Source organism: Varanus komodoensis, unplaced genomic scaffold (genome assembly GCF_004798865.1).
Source record: "Varanus komodoensis strain SLA01 unplaced genomic scaffold, ASM479886v1 scaffold28, whole genome shotgun sequence".
NCBI classification, from domain to species: Eukaryota; Metazoa; Chordata; class Lepidosauria; order Squamata; family Varanidae; genus Varanus; species Varanus komodoensis.
The window spans coordinates 9,198,167-9,214,304 of NW_025335727.1; the positions used below are offsets into that span (position 1 = coordinate 9,198,167).

The following is a 16,138-nucleotide window of genomic DNA, read 5'->3' on the forward strand; positions in this document are numbered from 1 at the left end:
CTGCTTCATTCATATGTAATCATTGACTTTTTATTTATTATTTATTTATTTATTAAAACATTTTTATGCCACCCCATTCGCCAAAGCCTCGGGACGGCTTACAACAATAAATTAGATTCACATAAATAAGAATTAAAATATATACATTAGAATAAAATATTTTATTCTAATTATTTTATTACCTCCATCCTCTAAGGGGGCAGCTGTAGTGATCATGATAGAACTACCCTTGGTTTATCCTTCTGCTCAAGAAAGTTAGATTGATGCAGTGATTGGTCCAATATCACTCAGTAGGTTTTTTGGCTTGTAACCGCTGCTCTCGGGGTGGTTTACAACAATAATCCTAGAATCAAACACTCAAATCACCCATCCAGATTCTAACCAGGCCTGACCCTACTTAGCTTCCAGGATAAGTCAAAAATCAGGCACTTCAGTCTATATGGAAGCATGCAAGGCAAGCCTTCACAAGATATGACCTTCTGTGCTGTGCACAACTTAGCTCTCACACATGGCAGCCAACACAAACAGAGATGAGTTTCCATGCATAACTTGTGGCCCTCCAGATGTTTTGGTCCATAACTTCCCTCACCCTTCGATATTGGCTGTGCTGGCTAGATGACCACTGGAGGCCAAAACAGCTGGCAAGGCACAAGTTGGCCACACTTACCATGCAGTCTTGTTAACCTCCCTTTTTGCTGCATGCCTGGCACTGGTTGTCTAGCTGCAGTGCGTGGCCTGTAGGGGAACAAACATTTGGGACAATTGTAGTGGCCATCTTTAATTTATGCATTTTATTTTAAAGGGCAGTCACTTTAAAAAAAAAAGTCTTTGTTTTTTAAAAACAAGGTATGTGATTTCCAGCATAAATAAACGATCTGAAAAACATTAACAATTAAGAAATATGACATTTATACTCATTTCAGATTTTAATTTACTATTAAAACAAAAACCAGAAGGGGAAGGAAAACCAGGGTCTGCCATTTTGTTATTTGGAATTCATTGTAAGCTTGGGAATAGCTAACATTTATTGGAGAGATATATAGTATATGACCACAATTTGAAGTCTTACGGAAAGGCTGAAGTACTTGACTGCGGATAGATGTTGGGCTCTTATGTAGCTACAACACAGTAACTTATAAGAAGTGAGGGAGCTAAGGTGGATTTCTCGTTCACCTACTGTCAAGGCAGATAACACAGCAGGTCACTGCTAATGTGATGGCTGCATTTATCTACTGCCACAGGCCAAAATGTACTATATGTTAAACAAGTTGAACACATGGTTTAATGTTACATCTGTTTGTAAAAACATGGAGGCTAGAGATGCAGAGGAAGTAGTTTTCAAGATTTGTACAGTGGCATGAAGAAAGGAGGGCTTAACCTTCTCTCTCCTCCTCCTTTAACTCCCAACCAAAATTTCCTCTGGTCATTGCTGGTTGATTTGGGGGACAGGCTGCATCAGTACCAGCCAGCCCAACTTTAAAAACATTTATACAGCAATCATAAAGTTAACAGAGGATTTTGTTAAGGAACTTAGCAGCATTCAAAAATTCCCACTAGTGCTTGTGCAAACAGTCTATAATTCAGAAAATGAATCAATGGAGAATACTTCTCAAAAATTACAATAGAGTTCTCTTTTCCCTCATAAGTTCAGTTATATGCAATCATGATGGCTGTAAAATGCATGTCCCAAAGCTTACAAAGACAAACTTGCATTACTGGTTGCCAAGGACTTTATCGTCTCAACGATGCAACCTTATCAACAATATTCTATTTATTTAGGAATCAAAATATTTCTATCCCATCTTCTGCTTCGCTAGGATGGCAAGGCAGGTAACCCAACAGGTTAAGAGCAGGAATGACAACAGCATTTATTTAGTTAGTTTCTATACTGCCCAACAGCCAAACCTCTCTGGGTGGTTTAATTTATATGATGCCTTTTTCCTCGCATGAGAAATCCTCACAAGAACAACGCTGTGAGGTAGGTTGGGCTGAGAGAGAGTGAGTGACTGGCCCGAAGCCACCCACTGAGCTCCATGCCTGAGGGGAGACTAGTGTCTCCTGGTCTACCACCACCATCTGATACTGGTTCTCAATTCAACCTTAAACTACAAGTAAGAACAACAGGTTGAAATGTCTAGAAAAAAGGAACAAGGCAAATGAAAAACATTTCAAACTAGCAGGTCAAAAGCCTGTCAGAATAAATGTGCTTTTAATCACTCTTTAGCACTAGTAGGAAGGTACAAATCAGACTTGCTGGGACAGGCAGCATAAGGTCCAGGGCACAGATGGCAGGCAAGGATGATCGGCACGCCGGGCCCAGTGCACGGATACAGGGCAAAGTCCTGCAGCAAGTTCAGAGGGACAAAGCAAGAGGCACCTTGAGGAGAGGCAGTCCAGAGTCAAAGCCAGGGAGATGATAGACTCAAGCACAACACTCCAAGCTTTCACAGCCCAAAAGCACAGTCCAAAGATCAAGCTCTGGAAAGACGACAAAGTTCTAGAGCAGGCAAGGTCGGGGGGGGGAGGGGTGCCAGGTTACCTTCTGGGAGAACCCCAGAGTGGTGATCTTGTCTTGAGCCCCAATGTTTGCACTTATCTACACCACAAACTGCATGAGTAGGATCATGTGGGGATAGGTGGTCCAGCAAGTGTCCTGATTCCAAGCACTTCAAGGCTTTAGAGGAGATAACCACTTGTTTGAATTACTCTTCCGCTTGTCCTTCTTATTTGTTCTTGAATATGCATAAGCAAGTAAGCAAAAGGAACGTGTCAGGTTGTATCATATAGCTCAACATGGCACAGTGTTGGGCTGGGGACTGAGCACACCCGGGTTCTAGTTTCCCCCCTTGGCTCATTGGGCAACTTTGGAACAGCCACTTATTCTCTGCATAACTTATTTCACAGGGTTGATGTAAGAATAAATATGAAGAGAACCTTGTATATTGCCTTGTGTTCCTCACAAGAACAAAATCATGGGAAATAAGGCAATGTAATGATAATAGTAATAACTACAACTCGGGTCCATTCTTTCCTGACGGTAACCAGCTCTGCTGTTTCAGCCCCTAAGCGATCTCACTGAAGGTTCCCTTGTTTTTGAAACTGTGGTGTTTCAGTCTGTTGATATCCAGGTTCAGTAACTTCAATATTGTCTTGGGACACATTTCAACAGGCCATGCTCCTAGCTATGGGCATGGAGAAAAGCTTCAAGGATTAGACTTTTCAAAATTGAAGGCCTGATATTTAAAATTAAAATATGTAGGAATTATATTTTTGTGATATCCCAACAAAGCTCTAGGGACTGCTGCATTACAGGATTATGAAACATGAGACAGTAATATCACCTCAGGAAAGCGGGCCGGTATATCTTCTTTCTGTATTATACTCACTGTCTAAGATTTGCTCTCTCTCTGTCACATTCTGTTTAGTCCTAGAGTCTGTACCACTGTGGCATCATATCAACAAACAGAATGCAGAAAAGGTTATGTGGATAAAAAGGTGGTGCATTGCAGAAGTGGCACGATTTTTAGTGGCTCCCATTTAACTCTATGGGAAAAAGTAAGCTGGCTACTATCTGGGAGGGTCAAATCTAGTATTCCACTGTGTAACATTGCTTTGGGATGTGGCACATAATTCAGCAATCTTCCTTGAATTATGGAAACCCAGGTCAGTCCCTGAATGGGAGACTGCTTGGGAGTCTGAGTCATATGCCCTCTACCTTGAATTCCACAGGAGAAAGGCAGGATAGAAATAAATACATTTGCAGCTTATTCTTCCCAAGGCCTCTGCAAGCCTTCCCTTCCCATAAAATGCCCATCACAATGTTGGGCTCTTTATGCAAAAAATGAAATGTGTTATGTTCGCTAGCAAAAAACATTTTAAATGAATACAATTTATATTAAAGTTGACTTTTTCCATGAATAAACAAAAACATAGATATTCTTATGAAGGTTCTACTTTTCTCTTAAGTTGTCCCAGTTGCTTATCCAAAAGGAAATAAATCCAGATGCAGCTAGTTTTGCATTGCCTTTCTAAGATATTGGACTCTCTGAATTTGTTAGAACTCTTGCTTTTGTTGGATATCTCTAGTCTTTTCTCTATGCAGAACTCTTTGCTATAAGGATAGCAGGATCAACAGCTAGAAGAAAAGATTATGTTGCAAAAGATCAGTTTTGTAAGCAAACACATTGTAAACCTACCATCAAGATATGGCAGCTAAATAAAAATAAAAGAAGGACTAAATGTTCCATGGGCATTTTTTCTCTGAGTTACAGGCAGGAGAAACTCTATAGATTTCAACTAATGACAAAAATCTGATTCTAATCTTACTTACATGTATAAGTCAACATTAAAGTAACTCCATTGACATTTTCAACTTGTACACTAGAGTGAGTATTATCAGAATTTGGATTCGCATAGCTCAATAAAATCAAACACTGTGCAGAAGGTGGTCATAACTCACAATGAATAATATTAATGAGGTGAGTTGTTTTCTGCAATTCCATAGGGCTTTTGGCATGTCTAACCAACTATTCAGCACAATAGCAGATGTATAAGAAAGCTCTTGATTCATTCACACCTATATCAGGCTCTGTTGTCATTAATATATAATAGTAATAATAAAAATTACCAATAATTATAATGAGCAGGGTATGGGACTTGTTTGATACACTGTATTCCAAAGGAATCTTTTCATGTCATCTCAAAGATACAAATATTGTCCAAAAAATAGTTATACTTATTGATACTTATGTGAACTTAGTCAAGCAATTGAGAGTCAAATCACTTGATAGTTTCTCTTATCAAATTGTAAATACAAAATATGGATTCTAGTATTTGCAGCTTTATTTCAAGTAAGTGAAAAACTGCTGAAATTAGAAATACACTGCTATGCCTTCACAATGCTTACTGCTATTTAAATTTGTTTTAGTTGATTATGGACATGATTTAATCAGGTTTAAGCAATTTAACATCCTTTTGATTTCAAACATGTATTTACACCTATTGATGCAATTGGTACTTCAAAGTGCTTGATTTTGGCTGCATTACGAATTAATGAATTAATGAAGAACTCTTGCCCCCTGCCTAGCCTGAAGTGGTAGTTGAAAACTTTTTAATGTAATACTTTATCTTTAAAAGCAGTGTTTCAAACCACTGTTACACCCATTTGTTCTTTTTCACATCTCTTAGACCCAAGATTCAATGGCAGTTCTCTTAGGGACAACAGTGATTTGCAATTGCTGCAGATACACAAAGGTGTATCTGAAGGAACACCTTTTGTCTATCAATTCACTTGTGCCCTAAAATCTTTCAGGGAAGCCTGCCTTGTCCAGCCAGTGAGTGCTGATGCGAGACAGGGCTTTCTCCTTGCTGGTGACTCAACTATGGAATTCACTTTCCCAAGAAGTAAACTGGAACCAAAGTTACTACAACTTCAGTGTTAGTTGCTGCTGCACTGAGAAGGCTCTGTTACTGGCTATTTGTTTCCTCTTTCATTTATGGCTTATATTAGAGTTAATTTTTGTATGATATTGCTGGTTGATTTTAATATTGTTACCTGCTCCAGGATCTTTTATGAAGGATATAAATAGAACTAATTAACTAATGAAATAATCTTGCATGTGCCTGGATTACTAATCAAGCAACACAATTAGGTCTTGACAATGAAAAGTACCTTTAAGTTATGCAGAATATAGGACATTTTCAGATATTTGGTTCAGGAGTATACTTTAGAAATCCCTCCCCACCATGAGTTTGAGATCAGATCATATTCCATGATTTTATTGTTGTTTGTCTTATATGGGTTTTTTTTTTTCATTATCTTAGTAACTTCATTAAGTTTTGGTTAATGAAGAGAGTATTTCTCTATTTCAGATTAAAAGCTGAAGTCTCTGTTAACAGGTTTTGTACTACATTACTGATTCAGTAAATGTAGATGTCTGTTAGCAGAGATGGGAGACTCGTCTTCTCACACATGAGCTAGCTGGGGAAAACAAGGGTGTAGCGATGTGAAAAGCAGTTGCAACATGTGATCATCTTGATCATCACAATTTTCCCAACTCTTGTATGTGATTTGGGCACTATCTTTCTGTTCTTCTGTTAATCAGCATCACCTTATTTTCCATTGGTGCTTTAGTTTCTATTTTTATTTTTTTATGTAATTACAAATAATTTTAAAGTATGTTAAAGCCCCCTTCTTTAAAGTTTTTTTAAGTCCCACACAGAACCGGGGAAAGATGATTAGGCAGTACAATAAGAGTAGGAAATGAGTCTGTAGTCTCAGTAGGTATCTCACCTGGAGCATTAATTTATCTCAACAAAAACATCTTTTATAATCAGAGATTATACAATTGAAATCTTCTTTTTGGATCAGCAAAAACTCTGTATAATATGGCAACCAGCCTTAGGAATGAAGTCTGGCTACAGTCCTGGTAGGATATAAGTATCTATTAGGACTGCCTGTACCAAATGAGCTCTTGTCTTGAAATGAACTTAAAAAACCATATGTTGAATAAAGAATATAATTTAAAGTCTTTCTCCTACATAGAAAGAGAAAACAAGAGGTAACTTCTAAACTGTCAGGCTTGGACATTTGGCTTAAAGCTCTGTTTTCAGAGATTCCACCATTTCAAATTTGTGTATGGCCCTTCTTTTGAGATTATAACCATTTCGAGGCACATTTGGTGGTGCCCCAAGAGAGGGTCTCCTCAGTGGCCCCTCTCAAGCTGTGGAACTCCCTCCCAAAGGAGTCGAGGTTCGTTCCCTCTTTCTTGTCTTACTGCCAGCAGGCAAAGAGCATTTTATTTAAGAAGGCCTTTAGCCCACAAGCAGGACTATGGTTGGATGCTGGATTTCATAGTTATTTTCTGTAATTGTTATATGATTATATTTGAATACCTTGTTTTACTGTTTTGATCCATTTTAATTGTTTCTGTAGGTGGCACAGAGTGCCAGTTTTGGTAGAATGACAGGGTAGACATAAAAGGAAGACACGAATAATGCAGGTTTAAAATTTAGAAACTAATTATGAAAGAAGAGCTCCTCAATCTCAACACAACTTCTGTACCACATGCCACACTCTGCCTAGGTTAACACGGTTGTGGAATTGCCGAGTAGACACAACTCCTGCCTTCTATTACACTTAGCTTAGCTGCTAACCACAAACCTATCTCTGTATCTGGCATATTAGCTACTGCAGCTGAAGGTGACGGGGGCACTGGGCTGGCAGCTTTCAGTTCCCTAATTCTCCGCCTCACACAATATTGCAAACTTTTATAGCCTTTGGAATGGAAAAGTATGCTAAATGGTTAAGCATTTTTCCAAGTGGAAGGAAGTCTACCCCCTCCTCGTGTTCCACACAGAAGCCCGGGTTACTGTTTAAACTGACCCCAGGCTCCAGAGAGGTTAAAACTCTGGCATTAGCCTTGGCACAGAGCTGCTCTATCATCTTCATCAGGAACATCCCAGTGCGAGCCATGTGCATTCTTTCCTGCCAACATAACACATTTGTGCCGAATATGCACGCACCGGTGTCCACCCTAGTCTTTTAGTAGCAATTAACCTTTCCTACGGGGTTTCCTTTGAAGCTTGCTCGTGTTTTTATTGCAAAATAGCAAGGAGGATTTTTTTTTTTAATGAAGGGAAATGTCTAAAGTTTCATGTTAACTAATCTATTCTGTTCCCCAACTCAGACAGTGCAATTATGTTGCTCAGTTCCTAACAGGGACAATTTTATGATCTTAAAGAGGTCTGCATGGAATTCAAGATTACAACAATTGTGCATATATGGCTTCGTACTTTTAGGTTTTGTGGAGCTCATTTCGTGTGGAGATAAATTATGCTGGCCAAGGAAATTAAGGATGCTTTCCTCCCAACATCTGTTTCCATAAGGATTAGGAGATCAAGACGTGAAATACCTTTAGCACCCAGGAGAACTTCCCCCTTTGCAAACGTAGCAGAGTACTTTCTCTGAACAAAGAGAGCTTCTCATTAACAGAACGCGTGAAAGTACATATTTTTCTGACCTGCACAGTCTGGGTGATTTGAAACATGTTTAGAATGCAGTTATAATCAAATTAAACATTATGAATTATCGACTGGGAAACATTCTTGCCAATATTTTTCCAATGGTCACTTGCAACTTAACAGCTTGTTTTAGTGGAAAAGTAGCAGTGGACTGTTTTCTTTCAGTTAGTTAAAGGAAGTGCTATTTATTTTTGTAATATGCTATGAAGGAATGTTTGTGCTTCAGTGTGGGAGATATTCCAAAGTCTTTATTAGGGTGTTGTCTTTATTTGGTAGTCTCAAAGGTCACAACAATGTGCAAGCTTTCAAAATCTCTAGATCTCATTCATACATCTTATTCATCTCATCTCCATTCACGAGGTTACAAAATGCTGGTGGTATGGGGAAAAGGAAGAAGTAGACCAGATAAATTTGGGAGGAGCAGGCATTCAGATTAGGCTCTGTGAGCTGCTGTGATGAATTTGAGTGAAGAAATAATCAATAGTTGATCTGCCATTTTTGAAAATATAAAACCCAGCAGTTAAGAGACACACATTCTCAGATCCTCGATCAGATACTGTGGCTTTTAGTAGTGTGATGCCAAATTCAGGAAGATCCAGCCAGAAAACCTTTATTAAAACAAATATATCCATTTCTTGGGTTAAGAATGAGTTCTGTTCCTGATCGTCTTTAAGTTGAATTTGTATGTAAGTTAGATCATGTATATAAAAATCATATAAAACACTTAAAAAACACTTCCATAAAACATCTTAAACACAATACAGCATTTTAATAATGATAAGAATACAGTAATAATAAAGTAACTACAGGTACTCAAAGGAGGGAGAATCTGTATGTATGTATGTGTTTAGATATACAGTACAGTACTTAAAGACAGAAAGATAGAAAAATAGTAAAAAGATATTTATTTATTTATTTATTTAAAACATTTTTATGCTGCCCCCATCGCAACAAAGCCTCGGGGCGGCTCACAACAAAAACAAAATATACAAATATAACAATTATACAACAAAAATATTAAAACCTGGTGCATCTTTGCTTAAAAGATTTAAAATCCTATAAATACCAATAAATTAGCAATTAAAATAAGTTTTAAATAAAAAGGTCTTAGCCTGGCGCCAAAAAACAAATAACGACTTATTTATTTACCTAAATAATTAAAGGTTAATACTTCTTGAGTTAACATTAACAGGATGATGATGGAGCTGGGACTGATGCTGGAAAGGAGGGACCTGGTGCTGAGTCATGGTTTGATTGTGCTGCTGGGGTTGGAGTTTCTTTTTCGTTCTGACTGTCTTTCACTGGAGCCACTTTCTGCTTTTCCCCTTGTCCTTCCTTTTCCCTCCTTCCTTTTTTCCTTTAATCCCTTCCTATTTTTCCCTTCCTTCCTCCTTCCTCCCTCTCCTCACTGCCCAGTGCTTGCCACCTGTGGGAGCCTGCCTGCTACTTGAGGACAAGGCAGGACTTCCAGGTTTGCTTGTTCATAAGTAGTGGTTATTCTCAACTCAGATGTTTGTAACTGGAGGACTGGGTGTAGTAAGAGAGGGGAGTGTGACATGTTTCGTCTAAGCCTTCCTACTAGCCTGTCTCTGTCTTTTCCTGTTCTTGGGATGGTGAGCCTAGAGTAGTTTAGCCCTAACACAACTTAGCATTTCTTATTTTTAGTAATTAGCTAATCTGTTATAAATGTATTTACAAGTCCAATTTGGGTGCTACTAATGGTTCCTTCCCATGTTCCCTTTTAAAATTTTTCAGACCTAAATACCTTTATATGGTTCACCAGTGACATCATTTCTGGAGAGATTAGCCTTGGTCACTCATAAATTAATTCATTTGTGGCTTTTTTGATTTTGTCATAACAAGGTGGGATAGAAATGTAGAAACAAGCACAATTTTCCTACAAGTTGTTTCCTTAAAAAGTATTTATTTATTTATTTATTTATTTAAAACATTTCTATGCTGCCCCATTCGCCGAAGCCTAGGTGCGGCTCACAACATAAATTAAAATATAATACATTCAAAATATAAAACAAATTAACAATATAAAATAAGTCACCCTGGCCGGATAAAATAAATAAATAATATTAACAATTAAAATAACGTTTGAAAAAAAGGTCTTGGCCTGGCGCCGAAAAACAAATAACAATGGTGCCAGGCGGACCTCTCTGGGGAGTGCATTCCATAGATTGGGCGCCACCGCAGAGAAAGCCCTCCTCCGAGTACCTACCCTCCTAATTTCTTTCATGGAGGGTTCCCGGAGAAGGGCCTCTCCTGCAGATCTCAAGGGGCGGGCGGCCGTATATGGATGTAAGCTAAAAAGACTTTTTATGAAGAACATTTATGCATAAAGTCTGATGGTTGTTAGAAGTGTAATATGTATTAGCTAACTGGAAGGAAAACACAGGTGTAGAATTTTCCCACATTGTATCTTTAGATTGTATGTTTTTTATAAAATGTCCAAAGCTGTAATAACATCACTTATATGCAGTGATGACTTTGCCTGAGCAAGAAGTGATGGGAAACCTGTGTCTTGCTAATTCTCTGATAAACTCCAAGTGCTTTTTCCCCCTTGAAAAGCTGTTCCTAGGTATTGAAGAACCCCCTGGAACACAATGGATTATAGTGCAGGAGGTAGAAGGAATGGTCAAAGTTGAATGGTACAAATGGCTTTTGGCTGCTTTCCAGTTTCCATTCAGGCAAAGCCACCATTGCCTTTAACACTATAAAAATCATGGGTAATGCATGCCTTACATGTGACAGTGTTTAATAATGCAGTTCATTTGTTCAAATAATTCTTTGGCACATCCCAGTCATCTTGTTCTTAATATTTGGAATCCTTTTCAGATAATGAGTGTGCATATGAAAGCTTCTCTGAGATTCCTTTGGAAGAAAAACCTGAAAATGATGGTGAACCAAGCACTTTGTCACTCAGTATCCATGAACAATCTTCTCCAGCAACATCAAGTGAAGCCTTCACCCCAAAGGAAGGGTCTCCTTTCAAAGCTCCAATATACATTCCAGATGACATCCCAATTCCATCCGAGTTTGAGCTACGAGAATCAAATATTCCTGGAGCTGGATTAGGGATATGGACCAAAAGGAAGATTGAAGTAGGTGAAAGATTTGGAGCCTATGTAGGAGAACATTGCCCAAGCCTTAAAGATCCAAGCAATGGATGGGAGGTAGGATAATCTATATCTTAAATTATCTTAAATTGCCAGATTACTCATCTGTTTGCTTTGGAGAAATATAATATCATGTTCTGGTAAGTGCAAATATTGTTGAAAGTAAAACTGGAGTATATAAGATGACTGCACTAATGATGTGCTCTAGAAGTGAAATACACCTATGTAGAAAGAAATCTGAGAAATGGAAACGTCCATCAGTTTCTCATTTCCACAAATTCAAATGTCCCCATTAAAGATATAATTCGTTACTGATACATGCAAATATTTTTGAAAATAAAACCATGGTGTATGTAAATTGACAACACGGCTTATAATTGTGTAATGGGAGTGAAACCCACTTGTGTGGATACAAGTTTCCATTTCTTCTTTTTCTTCCTAGATCAATTTCTCATTTCTACAAATTCAGATGTCTCATTAAAGACATTTCAACAAGTTCTGGTGGGAACAAGTGTACTTCTTTACCTTTTGGTTCCCTGAAAATGACACTGCTTCATGGATGCTATGCAGAATTTCTTAGCATAACAACACAGCCAGAATTGTGTTCTTATGATCAGTTCTAGAAAGTCTCTTTATATTGTTTTGTGCCATCATAAGCCATCCAAATGGCGCCTGTGCAGGTCATCCTGGAAAACAAAGGCCTAGAAATTGTTCCTCATGCTTCCTTCTTGGTATGGTAGCTTCACAAGCCTCTACAGGACACTTGTTGGTTTCTTTTCATTTTTAAATGTGGGCTGACCCATTGCTTTCTGCAGGGCTTTTTTTGTCATTGAACACACCGGAACAGCATTACAGCATTTGGCAACTTTTTTTCAAGGGATTTTACGAAGTGATTTTGAATCTAGCAGATCAGCAGCAAACATCATTAACATAGTGCCTGCAGGCTGCTTTTGTGTCTGCTATCTGCTAGTGAGATAGTGAGGGCGCTGCTTGGGATGCTGTGCTGCTCCGCTGCTCGGCTTGGGATTGGTGTGTGTGGTCGCGCGCTTACTGCCGGCGACTTGAGTTCCGGCACCTTATTTTTTTTTTTTAACAAAAAAAAGCACTGGCTTTCTGTATATAGCACCTTCTTTCCCAAGTTTCTCCATGCTGCATATTGACTCTGGCAGTAGCTACTTGTCCTACACAAAATCCCTGCCTAAGAAAATTGGCCAGGTCTACTTTTCTCATTACGGGTTATCTATCCTCTTTATACTCAGATCCAGAAAAATATGTACCTCATGGAAGTTCTTGACATAGAGAACTCCATCTGTAGAATCTACCGATTGAAGATTTTGCCACATTCAGACCACCTAAGGCTTTTTCTCATCCAATGCAAATGTCAGGGCCATTATTTTATTTTTCTTCAATTTCTTTTTCAAAACAGGTCCTGGGGTTGAGGGTGTGGGGAAGGCCATCTATTCTCACTCTTTTGTCATCTCATATATGCAGAAAAGCCACAAGGTGGCTCTTCGTGACGTGATGCTTTGATGCTGCTTATTGTGTTCCAGTAAAGTCCTTTCTTCTCAAGTACCTCTTCCCATTGTTCACGAGGGGCATTTCATATGTTCTTGTTGATTTTTTGGGGACAAAGTACAAGGTAGAAGAGAGTGACTGTATTTCTTTGTACAGATAAAAATGGCATTTTGAAAATATCTGAGATGTCTGCTCAAGATTAAACCAATGCAGTATTAAAACATGCTTTTTGATCCATGCATACATTTATTAGCTTCAGCAGTACAGAATGGAATAGAATCAGATTCTCTATCTTGTTTAAAAACAAGACACACATAGTATTCTTTTTGCTGGCAATTTACAGTTTGGCATATTGGATGTTTTCTGTATCGAAGAATTTGGTTAAGCATCTACTACTAAAATATAAGGTTTGCATGCAAACTGTATATGTATTCCTGTAAATTCATGCTTTTTCAGTACTTTCAACAGATGAGCAATATCTGCATATGTACCTTCTTTTTCCAGCAGTAAACAAGTATTGATGTTGATGCATTTACAGTTTGAAATAGTTGTTGTTTAAAACCAATCTTTAATTTTAAATAAACTTGAGCAGGACTCTCTGCTTATAGGGCAGATGGAAGGATTAAAAATTGTTGGGACTGTAAGGGAAAATTGTGAACTGATGTACAAAAACATATAGTACAGAGCCATGTCCAGCCGCCACAAGAAGTAGAATGCAGTTTAGCCTTGTAGCTTCCCGGTGATGTTCATGCAAGTCTTTGGCCCAGATAAGTTCTCCAAGATGCTTTCACTTGTTTTTGTTTGTGTGCTTCAGCTATGAAATGTGTTCTGCTGGAATACACACACAAATAGTTGTGGCATCATTGTGGTCCGGCTATAATTAGAGTGCTGCAGAGCATCTTAAATGAAAAGCTATAAATTTAAATTTTATCTCAGTTTGAGGGTCCAAAGCTAAGCATTGTCTAATCAGGTATTGGTTGGCTAAAGTACAAATCGAACAAGAGGTCACCAGGCAGGGGCAAAGGTCAAGCTTTTTTGCAGTTTTTCACTGTGCTTTAGTGTTTGCCAGTAGGCCAATCATATATCGAAGCAGATATCTGCAGCTCACTGAGGAAAAGAGAGTTGTTTGCTTCTTAAGTCAGAAAATAAAACAGATGTCTGTGATTATTAAGAAAGGAAATAAGAAAAGAATATACAATGTGTGATTTCACCATTTTCTGTGTTCTGGGAAAGTGGCTTAAAAATGACTTGGAAAATGCTGTTTTCCTAAAATAAATCTGCGCTACTCACATAATTTGCATATGTGTGCACATGTGTGCAGGGACATGACTCTCCTGCAGCTTGTTGAACATTTTGGTTCCTCCTGTTCTGTGGTTTGAAAGATTTAATCATCATGTTCATGGAGACACAGTTTATCCCTAGTGGTTTTTGGATCCAATGTATACTAATGCATGGCCTGGATATTAGGAAAGTGGAAACAGAAGGCATCAGAAATAAAATAGAAAATAAAATATACCATATATTTATTCCTGCAAGGGAGAATGACTTCCACCATAATCTGAGGGGCACAGATAATTTGCATGTTTTAATTAATCAAGCAATTAATTAAAGTGAGCTAAAAAGAATCACAATCTGTAGCCCCAAGAGTTTCTTTGAAACCAGAGGTAAGAGTGTGTCTTTGAAACCACAATTGCAGTTAAATATTCAAAATACATGATATGCAAATTTAGTCTATGAAAAAGCAAGCTTAGAATGCAAGCTGTGTTCATGCTTGCTATTGCCTATCTGGCAGGCCGTGGATAGCTCACTGGCAGCCTGCAAGGTAGTTTTATTTGTCTTCCAAGAGAGGCCACATCATAAAAACTTTGGAGCAGAAATGTGACAGTTCACTTGGGCCATTTGGGGCCTCAGGTGCTATAGCAGGGTGAGGTCAGACACAACTGAATTGCCCCACTGCTGGCTGCCATGACAGAGATCAGGGCAATTCCAAGTGACTCTGTTTCCAAATCTTTTAAGAAGAAGCATTCGGAAAGCTTTCAAGCTTGTCTCCATTGTAATGTGGACAAATGAATAGCCCCACATTATGGGACAGATTGCATTAAAAAGGTGAAGACTGCAGCTAGTGGTGGATGGGTTAGAAAAGCTTTTACTAAATAAATAATAACTAGAGGCCACTGATAGTGACTTCTTCCTTAAATTTCTTCCATAACCCATCTTTATGTTGGTGGCTATCAGTACATCATATAATAGTGAATTTCCATGCAATGGGTGCTTTGGGTTCTGTATTATGGACCATCAGTTGCTAATCCATGTAATGAATCCTTTGATGTTGTTATTATTTATCAAATGTATGCATTACTTCCCACCAGAAAAAATCCATCATAAATGTAACAGAAAAAAGAACATTGAAATGAACTATAAGCAGCACAACTATAACATATGTCAAACAGCATGGAGGATAAAATCAACCCTTGAAGAACCTCAACTGGAGACTCTACTTGGTAGAGTAATCTTTCCCAAGCACCATCTGGAAACAGCTGTCCTGGCAGAAGTACAACTACCACAAAGCAGTGTCTGCTCCCAACTCAAACAGCTCCTTCAGAAGGACACCACGAACCATAGTACTGAATGCTGCTGAGTGAACAAGGAATACCAACAGAGGGACACTCTCCCTGTGTCCCTCCTGATATAGGTAATCCTACAGGGTAACTGAGCCAGTCTGTAGGCCCGAACCTCAGTCAGAATGAATCCAGAATATTAGTGCTTGGATCTGGTCTGCAACCATACACTCTAAACCTGGCCCAGGGAAAAGAACTGAACAACCAATCCCAAATTCTTTTTTCATCTTGTCTTGCATCTCATTGTTCTGTGAGATGAAGTTAGTCTGAGCTGTAGTGTTCCTTCTCTCCACCATCTCCACTTCCAGGATACCTAGATGAGATTCTTTACCAGGATTTTCCACATGTCATCCTCAAAATCTGTAGGCATTGTATCATGCTGGTTATCTCAAGAGGTACTTGGATATTTTCAGCTATCAGAGAAAGGGGGTAATATCTAGGCTGTTTTCTTCAGCCTGGAAGAGTTATGGATCCAAAGGGACAAAATAGTGTGGCATTAAATAGTGGCCTTTGTTCATCCTCCCTGGGAGAAGGCCCAGAGAAAAGGTTTCTTGCCCCTATAATGCTTCCTTAGAGTCAGGAAGTCAATTAAACTGTAGATAAGGAACTCATGTTCTCCATATAGGAGGAAGCTGAGCAGACACACTTTTTCCTGCCTTATCACTTAAAACAAGAGGGAGACAAAGAGTTATCCCTTGGGAGAGCTCCAAAGTGCTCTTATAGATTAGAGTGATTTTCTGACTGTGGTTCAGGCCAAGGTTTCCTACAGAAACAGCCTTGGTTGAATCTACAAGGTGGTGCTTGGGCAATATTGCTCGGTCCTGTAGATTCTCCAGTATGTGGTTCTGCATCCATCTA

General features: G+C 38.7%; 1 protein-coding gene across 9 annotated transcripts in view; it reads left to right on the top strand.

Annotated features, from left to right (window-relative positions):
* MECOM (MDS1 and EVI1 complex locus) overlaps positions 1 to 16,138 on the top strand; it is a 522,613-nt gene that overhangs the window by 235,064 nt on the left and 271,411 nt on the right. For all 9 annotated transcript variants that reach the window (XM_044434483.1, XM_044434485.1, XM_044434486.1 and 6 more), the window contains exon 2: positions 10,867 to 11,204. In XM_044434483.1, the coding sequence (XP_044290418.1) occupies positions 10,867 to 11,204 (338 nt within the window). The remainder of the gene's footprint in view (positions 1 to 10,866; positions 11,205 to 16,138) is intronic.